This window comes from Pistacia vera, unplaced genomic scaffold (assembly GCF_008641045.1).
Source record: "Pistacia vera cultivar Batoury unplaced genomic scaffold, PisVer_v2 Contig23, whole genome shotgun sequence".
NCBI lineage: Eukaryota > Viridiplantae > Streptophyta > Magnoliopsida > Sapindales > Anacardiaceae > Pistacia > Pistacia vera.
In genome coordinates this window covers 264,942-282,942 of record NW_022196035.1, presented here as the reverse complement: position 1 = coordinate 282,942, position 18,001 = coordinate 264,942, and the positions used below count along the sequence as shown (strand labels likewise).

At 41.6% G+C, this 18,001-nt stretch overlaps 1 protein-coding gene and 1 long non-coding RNA gene across 2 annotated transcripts; one reads left to right on the top strand and one right to left on the bottom strand.

The window, feature by feature from the left end:
- Positions 1-16,306: 16,306 nt before the first annotated feature.
- Positions 16,307-17,764, top strand: LOC116131143. Its single transcript, XR_004128216.1, has 3 exons — positions 16,307-16,736; positions 17,140-17,368; positions 17,541-17,764. It is a non-coding gene; the product is annotated as an uncharacterized LOC116131143 (long non-coding RNA).
- Positions 16,819-18,001, bottom strand: LOC116131141 (MATH domain and coiled-coil domain-containing protein At3g58410-like). The gene is made up of 3 exons (XM_031416791.1): positions 17,748-18,001; positions 17,495-17,658; positions 16,819-17,262 (listed from the first exon to the last, which is right to left on the bottom strand). Exons 1-3 carry the CDS (start codon positions 17,993-17,995, stop codon positions 17,108-17,110), a joined length of 567 nt encoding a protein of 188 aa, XP_031272651.1. The 5' UTR covers positions 17,996-18,001; the 3' UTR covers positions 16,819-17,107.

The window sequence follows — 18,001 nt, the reverse complement described above, 5'->3', positions numbered from 1 at the left end:
TCTAATAATCTCATCAGCATCGGCCCTCAACAACTAGTATTAGATACGAACATTTGAAAAGAAATAGAGAAGATAGCTTTGAATCCAAAACCTTGAATCGTAAAGGTTCTCATAAGTTCCTTATATATATGTTTACAAGCATAATCAAGTGCATGACCAAAGGGATTGTGACGATTGTAATCCCATAATTTACACCTTTACAAAATGATAAAAGTAAAAAATATACAACTAAGAATCAAAACTAAAAAATCTTTTACAAATCAATATAGCTTTAATCAAGAGATATTTTGTTAAGTCTTGGTTAGATATGGAGAAGATTGGTATGGTAGTGGAATGGCAGATTTGGTAACTACTTGTTTGACCTATTACAATTTTTCAGATAATTTGAATTTCCATTAATTAAACATGACATTATTAACAATGCTTATAGAAGTCCCAACGTTTTGGTCCTTATAAATATCAGCCGTTAGTGTTTTCTATTGGATGAAATCGAATAATGTATCAAAAGACCAAATTGCCCTACAAATTAAATGATTTTAGACCCTATGGTTTTGGTTTTGGTTTTGGTCTACTTGTTAAGGACACAATTACTTTTTACTAACAAAATCATCCTTCAACTTGACATACGTTAGAGTAACACTAACAGGAAAGGGACATAACAAGGACTATTTTGCCAGTTGAAAATAAAGGTGTTCTCAATTATAGTTTACCCAAATCATAGGGAGTAATGATAATTAATAAGAAATGGAGTATTAATTAATTTTATATAATTTACTATAATTAAGATAAAGTTTTAAAAAAAAATAATTCTATCACTTTATCAAATCTCTTCCCAATAAATAAAATACAGTTTAAAAAAAAAAAATTTGAGGTGTCATGAATTGTTAGCAGACTTAAACCATAGGGACTAATCACTACAAGAAAATTGGCATTCTGCGTCTAACAAAATTAGACGCAGAAAGTCACATTTAGACGCTAAGCCATTTTTAGCGTCTAAATTCGGTTGTCGCCCCCTTAGTTGCAGTAGGCTGGTCGCAGATTCATAGCGCGTCTATGTTGTGGTTTAGACGCAAAAAGTTTTTTTTTGGCGACTATCAAAATAGTTGGCAAATGTTGTTCAAAATAGTCCCCCCACTTAGACGCTAAAAGTTGAAGGGTAATTTGGTAAAATTGTATAGTGACTAATCAATTAGTTGCAAAATGTTAGTTTTAGTGTCTAATAANAAGACAACATTTGATACCTTCTATTATCATTGTAAAGTCAGTCAGCTAAAGCGACCTGACCCTTATCATTAATACAAACATCAATGTACGTAGGACTTGCTTCTTTAGCATCCGAACCACTTTAAAACTCTTTTCCCACTACATTTTCTCTTGATTCTTTTGCTTTCACGTGTGTCTTCTGGGCCAGCTCAGCATCTCACACGTGCGTTTCATTGGTGTCAAAATCACGCATCAACAGTTTGGTGCTAGAAGGAGGCCATATTGACATTCGTCCTTTATCAAAAGAGTCTCTAACCTGTCGACGCTACAGCGAAAAATGGCTCACCGATTTGAACCTGAGAAAACCAACCAGAATATTGAGGGTATCCCTTAAATATAGGAGGATACCTCCCCCGGGGTACCCTCAGCCCCATAGACTACCGCGGGGAACATCCCGTCAAGTTCACAACTTGAGCCTGTTGTTCTAAGCTACCTAGAGCGGTTCAATGATACTCTCCAGACGGTCATGCGGAGATTGGACCGTTTGGACCAGAATGTACCACCCAAGTTAAATAAGGCTGTGCAACCACCAAAAACACCTGCAGGTCTCGTGAAAGCGCGACAAAGGGCGATAGCCCGTGCCACGAGCACTGTAGCACATCGAAGGAAGGGTAAGCAAGTGGTGAATGGGCCTAAAAGCTCAAAAGGCCCGGCAAACACCAACTGCGCCCCTAATAGAATACCTGTGGTGTTGATACTCGGTGAAAGGGTGTAGCCCGAGCCATCCCATAACACGTCGCATGAAAACCCCTACAAAAGTGCTGGGCGGGGCAATTCACATCACCAGAATGATCCTGATCGTCACGGGGGAAGCTACCACACTTCGTGGGTCGGTTTGTACCACCGTGAAGGTCATGAAAGTTCCCCGAACAATGCAACGTCATCACACGACTCCAGCCAGCGTGTGTCAAGATTGGCTGGGACTGCTAGCAGAGGTGAGAGGGAATCTGACCTATGATCATTCCTCAATCGTAACCATGAGGGTCACACCCACGTTGCGGAAAGTAATCCCTAGGTAGCGCCGCTACCTCAAATCGAAGAGCTACAGCAAGCTCCTGATCAACTGAAAGCTTAGCAAAACAAGTAAGGGCAAGTCGCATCGGCATCTCCTTTTTCTCCGACGGTATTAGTCGTCCCACTACCATCGTGGTTTAGAATGCCCGACATGCAGGCGTTCGATGGAAATTATGATCCGCAGGATCACTTATATGAATTCAACGACCTGATGGAGCTTCACCAGGTCTCAAATTTGGCAAAATGTCGGTGTTTGGCAGTGACCTTAACCTCTCATACCAAACGGTGGCTTAGGTTGCTTGCAGCGGGATCAATTAGCTTGTGGCCTCAGATGAGCACGACGTTCCTGAGACACCTTCAAGCGAACAGAAAGTTCTCGATGCCTTTGAGCTACCTCAGCAAAATAAGGCAAGAGAGGGATGAATCCCTCCAATCATTTATAAACAGATTCCATAGAGAACTTAACAAAGTGGCTTACACTCCCAAGGAGTCTGTTCAGACTCTCATCATTGCAGGAGTTCGTCCGCAAACTGACCTGTGGAAAGAGCTACAGGCTGAGGATGATGTTTCCCTCACTCGTTTTTACAATCTCGTGGAGAAGTATCTCCATATTGAAAGTTCTGTAGCTGCACTACACCGCCGCGATCGCAGCACCTCAGGTAGTGCGCCTTGTCAAGAAGAAAGAATGAGAGTTGATCGTCGATGGGCTCCCGACGATCAGCGAAAAGGGAAGAAGCCGCGCTATGAGCCCAAAAAGTCTTATGCCTCAGTTCCTCGTCGCGATCGCGATAGGAACCAATATACCCCCTAGAATGCATTTGTATCAGCTATTCTTGACAAATCAAAAGAGGCCAGTATGCTCAGAGAACCTGAGCCCATGAAAAATCCCTCATCGGCCAGGAACAGTAAAAAATATTGTCGCTATCATCGGGACAATGGACACCATACCGATGAATGCCAAGCTGTAAAGCAGGCGATCGAAAACCTCATCAAGCAGGGACATTTCAAGGAGTATATTGATGAATCTGCTCCTTCACAAGAGAAAAATCAGGGGGAGCCAAGTAAGAAGCGCCGCGATCAGAAATGAGTGTGTACCCTCAATTTAATTTTCGGGGGACCGCACTTCGTAGGGAACTCGCGAGGTGCCCAAGAAAGGTATGCTTGCGAGGCACATCACGATCCCATCAGAACGATGAGCGTGGCACAGCGACCACAAAAGGTTCGTCGGGAGGAGGAAATTTCCTTCTCCGAAAAAGATACGACCCGACTGCATCATCCTCACGATGATGCCCTTTTGATCACACCCCTCATAGGGCGCCATAATATCCAGAGAATGTTAGTGGATAACGGAAGTGCTGTGAACATCCTGTTCGCTTCAACTTTCGAAAGAATGAATTTGGATGAGGCCGACTTGAAGCCTGCCTCGTTCCCTTTATATGGCTTTATAGGGGACCACTTGATCCCCAAAGGAACGATCTCACTCCCAGTCACGCTAGGTGACTTCGACGAGGTGACCAGGGTAATTGAGTTCTTGGTAGTGGATTGCCCATCCGCCTTTAATGGAATCCTGGGGCGACCTCTGCTGAGACACTTCACGGTAGTCACTTCAATATACCATTTACAGATGAAGTTCTCCACCCCGACGGGGATTAGGGAAGTTAGCAGGTCTCAGTGCGTATCTCGCAACTACTATATGAAGGCAGTGTAAATGGCGTGCAAAGGCAAAGGCACCTCCCGCAGCAATCACAACCAGGCAATGGCAATTAGCCGGATCAAGCTACAGCCTGGCCAGCGGAGGATAGTATTGATCCTCGCATTCAAGACTGCCCTTCCAGTGGGCCAGTTGAGGACCTAACTGAAGTACTGGTCGACCAGAACGAACCAAGCAGGGTGCTAAGGATCGGTAAAAATCTCAATCCCCAGCTCGCTACCGAACTGACCAACTTCCTCAGGGAAAACATCGATGTGTTCGCATGGTCGCACGTAGATATGGTCGGGATTAGCCCAAATGTTATTTGCCATGCATTAAACATCAACAGTGAAGCTAAGCCAGTCACCAAAAGAGGAAAGCGATGGATCCGGAGCGGTATGCTGCCTTGAAGCATGAGGTGGATAACCTCCTTCGAAATGGATCCATTCGAGAAGCACTCTATCTGACTTGGGTTGCCAACCCAGTTCTAGTAAAGAAGCCTAACGGCAAATGGCGAACCTGCATCGACTTCACCGACCTCAACAAGGCATGTTTGAATGATAGTTTTCCCCTGCCAAGAATCGACCAGCTTGTGGATGCCACCTCAAGGCACGAGCTGCTGAGTTTCATGGACGCGTACTCGAGATACAATCAAATTCTGATGTACACGCTGGGCGAAGAGTATACATCTTTTGTTAAAGACTGGGGATTATACTGCTACAAAGTTATGCCCTTCGGCCTCAAGAAAGCTGGTGCAACTTACCAGCGACTGGTTAACCGGATGTTTTCTGAACGGATAGGCGAATTGATGGAGGTCTACGTAGACGACATGCTAGTCAAGTCACGTGTCGCTTCAAATCATGTAGCACATCTCGCTGAGATGTTCGACGTCCTCCGGCAGTATCGAATGAAGCTGAATCCCCTCAAATGTTCATTCGGAGTATCTTTGGAAAAGTTCCTAGGGTACATGGTTAACCAGCGGGGAATTGAGATCAACCCCGAAAAAATCCAAGCTCTCCTCAATATGAAGAGCTCGACCAACAAAAAACAGGTCATGAGCTTGAACGGGCGTATAGCGACGCTAAGTCGCTTCATATCGAGGCTAACAGATCACTGTTTGCCATTCTTCAATGTCCTCAGGGCCAATAAGAAGTTCGAATGGACTCCCAAGTGCGAACAAGCCTTCTAGAGAATAAAGCAACACCTTGGGAAGCCACCACTTCTGTCCAAACCTCTCCCACAAGAGATCCTTCTTTTGTACCTGTTCATCTCGCAGTTCGCGGTCAGTGTAGCTTTAGTTTGAGAAGAGAACAGAACACAATGGCTAGTATATTACATGAGCAAGCGTCTGTTGGATGTTGAGATGTGGTATCCAGAAATGGAATGATTAGCCTATGCCCTGCTGATCGCTTCCTGAAAGTTGCGACCTTACTTCCATGCCCATACAGTTCACGTATTGACTAATTACCCGCTCAGGCAGGTCCTCCAAAACTGGATGCGTCTGGTAAATTGCTCAAATAGGCCATGGAACTCAGTCAGTTCGATCTTCATTACAAACCAAGAGCAACTATTAAAGGGCAGGCTGTTGCCGACTTCATATCAGAGTTCTCGCATCATCCAGCGAACGAGTCGGAATGGCCCAACAAAGTCATCCAAGAAATTGTTCAAAATCTCTTGACCTAGACCTTCTACGTCGATGGATCATCGAACAGAAAGAGGGCCGGGGCGGGTCTTCTCTTGTTGAGTCCCAAAGGGGCTCGCATTCATGGCATTCTCCGGTTCGGTTTCAAAGAACCCAATAATGAGGCTGAGTATGAAGCTCTGCTCGTTGGACTTAGGTTTGCCAGGGAAATAGGTGCAACCGTGATCAGCGTCCATAGTGATTCTATGCTGGTAGTTAACCAGATTTTGGGTGAGTACTAAGCCAAGGAAGATAACATGATCAATTATCTAAAGAAAGCTAAAGCCATACTCGAGCCGTTTAAGCAGTTCACGATCACTCAGATTCCCAGGGAGAGCAACTCTGTGGCAGACGCCTTGGCAAGAATAGCCTCATCATTGGACTCGGATGCACCGGAGAGCATTCCTATTCGATTCATTGAGATTCCCAGTATCAACCCAATCGAACAAGCCGTGAATGTAACAGATTTAGATTCATGGATGACCCCCATTATTCGGTATCTCAAAGGTGGGACCTTACCTGATGACAAAGTCGAGGCAAGAACTCTGCGAACAAGATCTGCCCGTTACACCCTCATCGGAGATCAATTGTACATGCGAGGGTTCAGCGCCCCTCTCCTCTTATGTGTAAATAATGAAGAGGCGGATTATATCATGAGGGAGATACATGAAAGGATCTGCGGTAATCATACCGTCGCACGATCTCTTGCTAATAAAGTTGTTTGCCAAGGGTACTATTGGCCTCTGATCTAGGAAGATACCTACAACTTTGTCAAAAGGTGTGATAAGTGCCAGCGGTTCGCGAACATACCGCGAGCTCCCTCTCACTAGCTGACGACTATGACCAGCTCCTGGCCATTCTTTATGTGGGGGATCGACCTCATCGGCCCCATGCCAGCTGGTAAAAGGGGAGTGAAATATGCCATGGTTGTAGTGGATTACCTCACCAAATGGGTCGAAACTGAGCCATTAGCCACGATCACGACCAGAAAGCTCAAGGACTTCGTCTTCAAGAACATTGTGTGCCGCTACGAGATTCCTCATACCTTTATCTCAGATAATGGTAAACAGTTTGACAACGAGGAGTTCAAGCAGTTTTGCGATGAGCTGGGTATCCATAAAAAATTTGCCTTTGTCGCGAGCCCGCAAGCAAATGGTCAAGTTGAAGCCGTCAACAAAACCATCAAGCACACTCTAAAGGCCAAACTTGGTGCAGCCAAGGGAAACTGGGCCGACGATCTTCCTGAAGCCTTGTGGGCATATAGAACAACCCTAAGAACCTCTACCTCGAAAACTCCATTTTCGCTAGCGTATGGCTGCAAAGCAATGATCCTTGTGGAGGTAGGAACCGGTTCACTTCGGAGGGACCTTTACAATAAAGCAGACAACGAAGCGCTTATGCGTATAAGTCTGGACCTTGTTGAAGAGCGTCGCAGCAAGGCTTCGCTAAGAATAGCAACCTATCAAAAAATCACGAAAAGGTTCTTCAATTCTAAGGTTAGACAAAGAGACTTCTAGGTCGGTGACCTTGTATTGAAGGAAGTTCTTCTCAGTACTAGAGAACCAAGTGCCAGAGTTTTGGGACCAAACTAGGAGGGCCCATACCGCATTGCCAAAGTGATAAGACCAGGGACTTACAACCTCAAAAGGCTGAATGGTTCCGTGGTGCCGCGAGCTTGGAATGCTGAGCATCTACGACCTTACTATCAGTAATTCCGAACTCAGTTTCCTTGTAAACTTTTATTTTTCGCAAGCTTTTGTAAATAGCGAATGTAATTCAGTTCTTTTTGTAATCGCTTTGTATATCCAATTTTGCTCTCATAGAATGTATAATTATGTTCGCATAGACTTGTTCCAATGCAATCGTAGGCAACCACTATGCGATCTCATATGTAATAGGGTACTCAAAATTCCTATGCATGCTAAAAAATTATTCAAAGCAACTTTTATTCATCATAAAGGGGAGGTACATAAAGCAAGATAAGGGCTACAAGGACGAATCACTAATCCCCGGAGGAGCGACCCCTGTGATCCCAGGCTGGTCGCCGACTTCCTGTTCCTCCTGTTCGGGCAAAACCACCTCATGGATATACTCCGGGTGATATTCCGAATCAGGCCCCATAGCCATCTCCTTAGCCTCAGCCTAGGCTAAAGCAGCCAGTTCGTCCTGGTACTCACCAGGAAGATCGGACAGATCTATCTCAGGGTTCTTCGCTTGAAGAGCAAAGATGGACCTGATCGTCTAGTCTGCAGCCCTGTTCTCCGCTTCCGCCTCTTGCCTTTCCATCTCTGTGGTTAGCGAGGCAACGCGGCCCTGAGCGAAGTGAAGCGCAGCCTCAAGCTTTGTTCGTTGCCTTTCCATAGCCTCCCATAGGTTGGCCCTTTCCTGTTCAGTCCGCATGGCTCGTTCAGAGGAATTCTGCAGCGCTTGGTCCTTCTCCCCAGCCTCCTTAGAAAGCCTAACCACAGTCCGCTGGAGCTCTTTCACCTCCTCGCCATGCTTGTCCAGTTCGGTCTTCTAGAAGTCCACGGTGCAATGAGCAGTGTCCCTTTCAGACATAAATTGGTATGCTTGAGCAATGGACGAATCTCTGTCAGCTCGCACAGCCTCTAGGTCTTGCACGAGCCGAGCATTCTCCCCTCGAAACTCGACCAATTGCTTAGTAGACCCTAGTTGGGCCTTCTGCTGAGACATGTGCAGGGAAAGCAGAGCCTACACGATAAGATAAAGAGTTAGCACATTTCCCTTTAAGGAATAAAGGACCCTAACCAGAGTAGCTTGTTTACCTTGCTGAACAGTTGGAATGATGTGGACAGGAGTTCGACAGAACTTGATGTCAAAAACTGCTCGAACGACTCTACGAGCCCGCATTCCAAGAGTGTTAGGACCACCGATTGTAGATGGTCTGGGAGATGGGCCATTGACTCTAGCACGGGTGTGCCGATGCCCTCGATAGGTGGAGCCTAACCCGTGGGTTCTTTCCCTGGCCTCCTCCCGGGGACTGCGGTTGCAGGTCACGGCGACTGACCGATGGGAATGCCGGTCGTGCCTCTAGGCAGCCTTCCCGAGCCGAACGCTCGGTAAGGCTGCGACCTATCGGGCTAAATGTCCACACTCTCCCCCTCGAACTCCGTCTCCTCGATCCAGATTTGCAGCCTCTTTTTGGGCCTCGACGCAATTGTCTTCTGCTTCGGGCAAGCAGCAGGCGAAGGAACTTCAGTAGCTCGGGTCGGAGCACCCGCCTGTGCGACTAAGGGACCGTTGGGATCAGCTCCAGCGGGTCCGGTGGTTCACCTCTGGGGAAAAGAAAACTGTCCTGCTCGCGGCGACTTGGACACTCGTGGAGGCATGGTTGCTGCCTATGAACGTTAGTAAAACAGTTCGCTACAAAAAAAAAAAATGTAATGTAAGGATAGTCAAAACTTACTCGGTGGGGCTCTAATGCTGCAGACTCGTTGAAAAAGCCGTACCTCCAGAAGTTCTTGGTTGTCATGAGCAACCTCGCGTCGCATTTCCCCCTGGGCAGAAAGCTAAATGCTACAATCCTGTCCAGGTCCGCGAGCAGGTTTAGACTGGTCGTTCTATTAACTATCGAGGAAAGCAAACGACTCGTTAGCAAAAAGTCAAAATCAAACTGAGCTCAGAAGGAAACAAAACCTACTCAGATCCTGGAAACGGCTGATGTCGTCATAATGGAAAAAGAAAAACCTTGTGTCATATGCTCCTACATTGCTCGAATAGCTATGTATCCCAACCTGTATTGTGTTTCGTCTGGACAAGTACCAGGAATCCTTGTCCTTGCTCATTTTCAAGACATACTAGCAGTCTAGCTCAACCGCGGTTAACTTGCCTAGTCCATTCTCTCGACACGCGATGTACATGGCAATGGCGATCATGTACGCGTTCGGGGTGAGCTGCATTGGTGCGATCCTGAAATGATCGAGGACCAACCTGGTGAAAGGGTGGAAAGGAATCAATCCCCCACCCTTAAAGATATCTTCGGAGATTGCAGCGAACCCACCTGGTAGATCCCGGGCAGTATATGCCACCTCGTGGAAGACATCTACCCTGACAGTGAATTGACTAACTACCCTTCGCAGCTCATTAGCGGTAAGCGTTGAGTAAATTCCTCCTGGGGGGGGGGGGGGGGCACGAAAGCACCTTCTATAGGCAAGTTAACGCCTTCCTCGGCTCTGGTCATTGGAAGGTCTATTTTGCAATCTGCAGAAGCGACAAAAAGGTACTATTCAGTCTTCGTACATTTCCGTACGATGACGTGGGCGAAAAGTTTTCCTTCTTAAACCCATAAAAACCCTAACAAGTGTACTTGGAGCCTTTAACGACTCCAACCCGATGGAGAACATTTCGTCTCCGATGAGCTACCAATGGACAACCATCACACAGTGACTGTCGAAAGTTAAAAGACATTAAAGATAAAAAGGAAGTCATCTTTACCTCTGAAAATGAGAAGAGTTGACTCTTATGTTCCAGATATCAAACGAACGCCGCTCTGAAAAGCAAGGAATCAAGACCGGCAAAGGTTTCTTGTTCTCTGAAAATGAAAATGCTGTGGTTTCACCTAAAAAGGGTTTGGGGTTTTTATAATGAAGTGGCGCTTTGGTTCCCCGAAATCAAACAACGTTTGAGCGAAGAGTGCAACTGACCATTGATCGCGACCACGTGTCACGAATCAACAAGGAAGAGTGACCATCACGCCTTAGGAAACCAGATCGTCACCCCCTCTCGTTGAAACGCTCAAGCAACGACACGATTTCCCTTTTCCGCATTAAATGCGCCCACTGCCGCATTCAATGCCTTGATAAAGAATGTCGTTTCAACATGTTTCGCATTTAATGCGCATAGCTGGCACTTATTGCGCAAATGACACGTCCGTCAAAACAAAGAGCATTTCATTTAATGCGCTCACAGCTAAAGGTACAATGGATATCTGAAGAGGTCGTTACCAGAAACATTTTTCGTCGCCAGTTGCGAGGCGATGCGACTCTTCGCACCTCATCGATCGCGAAGCAACCTGATTGTTTGGGTTGCGACAATCACGAAGTGATACGACGCCTGTTGCGAAGCAGCACAGCCATTCGTCCTAAAAAGCTATCAAGTGAGAATAGGTCGAGAATCTCCTCAAGTCGGGGTCACCACTAGCATCGAGTATCCGAGCCCAAGTCGCTGTCCATGAGGTCGCAAATCCTCAACTACCTGAAAGTGTCCTGATCTCCTTTACAAACAAGTCGTAGCGACCAGCATCTCTTCGGACCCTATATCAAGGCATCTATAGTTTCCAAGATTCGATTCACAAACCTTAAAACTAGGGGACTTCTGTTATGCCTAGGAAAATAGGGCTGACGTGGCACCCAGTTAAGTGCGAAAGGTCAAACCTCGGGAAGAGTCCGTTGACATTCTGGCGTAGCCGCGTCGCATGATGATGCAAGCAGCACACTCCTATCAGTACAGTGGGTGCGCGCTAGATTGAAGAAAGGCTAGATGATGTACACATGTCCAATCCCTGCAGCAAATCACGTGAATTACTCTAGAAGGTGGGTAATGTGACATAAAGAAGGATTTGCATAGACAGTCCCACCAACTCACAGATTCAATGATGATTACCTTATTCCATCCCACTATAAATTGAGAGTTCCTCTCTCATTTAAGGGATTGCCACATTTTACTCTAATGAGCTACCCTCTCTCTAGAAAAGACAACATTTGATATCTTGTATTATCATTGTAAAGTTAGTCGGCTAAATCGACCTGACCCTTATTATTAATACAAACATCAGTGGACATAGGACTTGCTTCCTTAGCATTTGAACCACTTTAAAACTCTTTTCCCACTACATTTTATCTTGATTCTTTTGCTTTCACATGTGTCTTCTGGCCAGCTCAGCATCTTATACGTGTGTTTTGTTGGTGTCAAAATCATGCATCAATAGCACTTAATGGGAAATTTTGACTTAATTCAGGTACATAAACATTCCAACATTTTTCTTAGGAATCATGTTATATTGGACCCCACGAAGTATTAGTGCCTTCAATTACTACTGTTCGCTTCTCCATGTCTCATTCTATATCAAACCCTAATTCATTAATTTAATTTAATCTAATTATTTTAATAATAATAATAATAATATCAATTAACCATTTGGCCAAGCACCCTAAGTTGATTTAATTAATCTAATAATTAGTAGTGATTGAGATTGATTATTTGAGAAGAATTTGAACATGAGATTGAACTCTATGATAAGATGATTAAATGTGGCTATAAGAATTAAAGAAATAAGTAAAAAGATTAGCATATAAAAATAAAAAAGAAATCCAAAGTGGGTGGCGCAAATATTATGATCGAAGTCTAGATAGTTTGATTAAGGCCTTAATTGTTTGACAAATAAGAAATTGGGTATTTTAATTAAATGGATTGAGATCTTCACAAAATCTTCTGTTTTTAAGAATGTTGATAAGGAATTAGAAGAGAAGGAAAGTCAATATAGACTCAATATTGATCATAAATTAGCGAATAAATAAGTAAATATAAAATGGGTAATGAAGTGATAGGAGTTCATGGATTGAGAAGCTTTAAATGAAAATGGCTAAAAGACATGGAAGATTACAAATTTGACAGTTATGATGTTTGTATGCAAAAAGCCAAGGATATAAGGACTCCAATTATCATAATCTTTTCCACTTTCCAATTTCAGTCATTCATTCCCTTAAATGGATTGCTAAATTCAGATACTCATTTCAGTGAGATTTAACAGGTAGTCATGTTGGCCCAATCACCATGTGAACAAAGGGAAAAAGAAGACCAATACAAGCAGGCAGCAGCATTACAAAAGAGGCAGTCCACACCCTTTGAAGCCCACGGCCACCATACATACCTCCATCTGCAGAGTTCTAAAACCCATACTAACACAAAAGCTGAATAAAAAAAGCATTTTTTGACCAATCAACACACTGTTAGGATCAGGCTTTGCCATCTCAATAATGAAGGAACTTGAACAAAAGACTACTAGTCAACTTAGCATGGATATCATGCTAGGATTTAGATTACAAGGAGAAGTATGCAAAAAGTAGTGTATAAACCACAAACTTTCCCTGATCTCAGTACATATTATTTATAAGAAATAAACTTTCTAAAATACTCTTACAAACACTAATGCTCATGATCTACAAAGATGAAAATAAAACTAAAAAATAATTAAACAAAGCAAATTGTAAAATACCTCTTAAATAAGAAATTCCAAAATCTGTAATATTACAGTTGGAAATTTGTAACTCTTTTAGCTTAGAAAGCCCTGACAAAGGTGGAAAATTAGAGGTTAAATAAATTGGCCAAACATAAAAAATTTAGAGACAAAAATTCATGCCAAATTCTTCACTCGGTCTTCAACCAAAAACTAAGAGGGATAGCAGGAGCTTTTACATGTTAATGCCATGCATGTAACTAGTTAATACATATTATGTAATAGCAACAACAATCTTGATTTTTGCGAGGGCAGGAAAAAAATATTCCAGCAGAAGGTTAATTCCCGTCTCAATCCTTGTAGCACTAAAGTTCGAATTGAACCACAACATGCATCCCTTATACATTTAAGTAAACCCCACTTGCAAAACCCATTAACCAGGGGAACTCAACACAAACACACTCAACGAAAACAACTCTACATAGATCGACGTACAGGAAAAGGTCAACCAAACAATAATATAAGTGTAAACAATGTTAATCTCACAAACAAAAATTAAAATACAAAATATGCAATAACCGACATTAACCATTCAATCAAAAAAGAAAACACAAAATTTGTCAAAAAAACAAAAACAAATACACAATTTTTAATGCTTAACGGAAAAACCAAGACAATTGTTTACCAGCCGACGATGTGAGAGAGAGGAGATGACCAACCGATGAGGATGAGTGACGGCGACCGGCAACTGTAGTACTAAGAATGGGAATGACGAACTGGATGACTGATGAGTGACGAACTGGCAATTAATCGAAGAGGGAGACAGGGAGTTGAACTTGAGGTACGAAGAAGATGGCAAAGACTAAAGAGGGAGGTACTCAGTTGATTGATGAGAGATTGAGAGACGGGATAGAATTGAGTTACTGAGAGTCTGAGAGATGAGATGCGGCCGCGATAGAGTTATTGAGAGTGAGAGATGAGAGGCCTGATAAAATTAGGGGTTAGGGATTCATTTCAGATTTGCAAAAACGGGTACGCGCGGGTGCTCGCGAGTTCACCCATATAACCCATCAGTTATACGGGCCGGGTCGGTTACGGGTCTAAAAAAATGGGTTTATTATATTGGACCCATGCCCTATATTTTTTACTCGGGTACGGGCCGACTCGTGTGTCTGGACCCGTTTTTTCAGGTCTAGTTTTAATATATCAGTTTGTATGAATGAGTTTGTATATGTAATATTATTCTAGTTATAAAAATAAAGGTGTCTTGACAATGGACCCAAACTATAGGGTCTAATTGATAATTAACTCATTGTTTTTACTTTTTTACCATAATGCATATACCAATTTCAGATACTACAATTATAATAATTGCGTGGTTTTATTTAACACCCACCTAAACTCTTTTTAAGNAAGAAACTATACAGAGAAGCAAAAAAATGCACCTTGATTAACAGTGGCAACAGCTAGAATCTCCCAAACTCTGTATTGTAATTTCAACAAGGAATACACAACTCCAAACCTGAAGTCAGGAGTTAGGTTCTAAAAGTGCAAGTAGACATGCTAGTTACTAAGTTTAGATCTGGAAAAATTAGACATGCTAGGAGTTAGGTTCTAACAGTTGCTTATGTGAAGTTGGAGACAACGACACCTGAAGAAAAATGAATCTGAAGGAAAAATTTCATGCCCAACAGTTGAACCTAGATCTGGAAAACATAGTAGAAAGGATCTTTAGCAGATATTATAGCACGATTATAACATGATTATAGCGCGATTTCTTCTTCAACGTATAAAATCATATGTTATTCAGCCAACATTAATGAAAGCAAAATAGAACCTATAAAAGCTTAAAGTAAAATTTCTAGCAACAATTTATACCCCTTAAATCCCCAAAACTTTCCAGTCGAAACTATAATAATTTCACACAACTAACATTCAAGTTTTACACAATTTCCAACAAGAAATTTATATCCAATCCTCTCATTGACTAGGATGCTCATAATTTATTTTCTTTGTAAAACATAAACAGATTTTTATAGGAAGAAGATGGTGCAAAAACATGTCTTTTGTAACTATGAGAAACACTAATTACAGCAAACAACAAATGAAATATGGGAAACCAATAACTATTTTAAAACTCTGATAAACCTTTCTCAATTCTCTATAGAATGTCTTTATATGTCTTTATACACGATATAAAAATATCAGATAACGATTTTTATAGCATAACCAAAAAGCGTTGGTGCACTTACAATTAAAACACCAATAGTTACAAGACAACCACCTTGTTTGGCATATAAGGCCCAGTTGTAGTAAGAAGGTTGAAGTCTGTGGCAACAATTATAGTTGCCCTCATAATCCCTACAACTCTCTTGTACCCAAAGAGAAAGAAAGCATAGAAATGGGTTAGTAAACTGACAAAGATATAAGATGCACGACATAAGAAAATATAATAGGTATTTCGCTCTACTAGACATCTCATATTTGCAATTAGTCGCCGAAACTACAACAATGGTTGAAATTATATGACCTCCCATCACTAAGACATTGGCGTATTTATCTTCATGGACATTGTTTACCCCAAGAGTTAGGCTCCTTGCTGCAGAGAAGAATGAAGTATTATTAATTAAAGTTTGGCTCGGTGGTGGACTATCATGAACATCATTGCCACTAGAGGGAGTTTGCTGATCGTTAACTTGAGCACTACCACCATGAGGAGTTTGATTAAGAAAATTAGTCATTTTTAGACCATAAAACAATAACCTACCAAATCAAAGATGAATGAGAGAACTCTAGTGTGACTGCGTGTGTAATTGACTTAAAATTCAAAATATCATCAGAATTATGTTGACTTAGATATAATAAACTATTATAGCACGACTAAGGCACGATTATAGCGCGATTTCTTCTTTAACGTATAAAATCATGTGTTATTCAGCCAACATTAATGAAAGCAAAAGCAACACCTATACACGCTTAAAGTAAAATTTCCAGTAACAATTTATACCCCTTAAATACCTAAAATTTTCCAATCGGAACTCTAACATTTTCACGTAGCCAACATTCAAGTTTTACACAATTTCTAGCAAGAAATTTATGTCAAATCCTCTCATTGACTAGGATGCTTATAATTTATTTTCTCTGCAAAACATAAACGGGTTTTTATTAGAAGAAGATGGTGCAAAAACATGTCTTTTGTAACTGTGAGAAACACTAATTATAGCAAACAACAAACAATAAATGAAATATGGGAGACCAATGACTATTTTAAAACTCCTATAAACCTTTCTCAATTCTCTATAGAATGTCTTTATATGTCTATACACGATACAGAAATATTAGATAATGGTTTTTATAGCATAATCAAAAATCATTGGTGNGAGACATCTTGTAGCATTTTTTTATAAGAACAATTGAATTATCAGCTACCCCCTAGTTTCTGCTTATACCCTGATATCAGGTGTCTAAAGTGAAGCTGAGAAACTTTGCTGTTGTGGTTCTTCCAGTAGTATGACTTAGTAGAGCTTGACATTAAACAATGCTAATTCCTTCGAAGAAATTGAAATGAACAATGTGCGTAGACATCATTATAGGCTGAAGTCAGTCTAGAACTTAAAATTTCATGAAATTAAGTACTTCTCGAAATTTTTTTTTTTTTCGTGGTCGTAAATAGGCACTACTGGACGTCTGTATTATCTGTCATCTGTTGCATCATCTTTGTGCTCCTACTAACTCATCCATTTGAACCAGATTTGCAGAGGTCACCGAGTGGTCAGACAAACCTACAGTAAAGGTAGCAGTCACAGTTGATGCTCCATCCATCGTCAAACTACTCATGGATCGGCTTATGGACTAATAGAAACACACTTGAAACAGTTCTATATGACAATCCGGTGAGTCCCTCCCTGATAATGAACCTGCCTTTGATTTCTAGTTCAGAACCACCCCATATAATTGATCAAAGTGATATGAATTGAATTCACATCATTACTTATTGATTGCAATAAAACTATATTGCATGTAATTTTTCATGTAATATCATGTACCAATAATGTCAGTAACATTATTTGTCTCAAGCATTTCAGTTACTATGATGGATTGGATTCTATAGTCTTTCACTTAAATGCATAACGAATTGCACAAAGTGAACAGAACTAGTTTGAATTGAAGTATAACATAATAGCAGCATATATATGGCTAAAGGCCAAGCCAAGTTAAACCAAATAATTATATCTAAAGCATTCTGAGACATTTATCAACATATTCATGACTCTGTTTTAATCAACCCAAGCACAGTAACTTCTGCTTCAATGATGCAAGTGTTATCCACCAAGAAACCCTGTTTTGGATCCTTGAGTTTATGCAATGACATGAACTTTCTAGCACCCCAATCCAGGAGTGGAGAAAAAACCGTTTGAACTGCAGGAAGGAAAAAATGAAGAACAGGAAAGGGAGTTACAACAAGAAATTATAGCACTGATGCAATCTTTATATTGCATTCAAATTTTTCTCTATGCCAGTTCAGGTTTATTTTATTTTATTTTTTTTCTCCTGGTTTACGACTTGCAACCCTAAAGAGATTAGTTTATGTATGAGAAAAAAACTATGTTATCATAAGCTCTACTTGAAGTTAAACGATAAGGAATCTCACATATAATATTGACATGATTTTCTTTTGTTTGATCTTTGACACGCAGAATGGATTTCACAAACAACTTAGTACTAGGAGGAATGCTTTCCTTGTACAACGATAGAAATATTGAAATACTGTTGCCCTTGCCTTCTGCATGTCCATTAGGGTAGAGCGAAATTCTCCTGCATTAACGAAATATTAATCAACCCAGGCAGTGGTTTATCTAGCAAAGAAAAATAAAAGCCATTGCATATCAGAAGTGAATTTGTACCAGTTATAATCTCCAAATGGTTCAGACAAATATTTTTCATCAAGTAAAGTTGAAAATTCTGTGATTTCCCAAAGATGGTAACATGTAGCAGGTTCTTTGATCATCGATAAGCACTCCCCTTTAAAAGTACTTTTGACAACAAAAACCTCGGCGCCAAAGACACAAGTATCATCTATAAGGTATCCTTTAAGAGGGTTATGAAATGCTTTCAGATCTATGAATTTGGTGATACCCCATTTGGTTTTCATCGCATG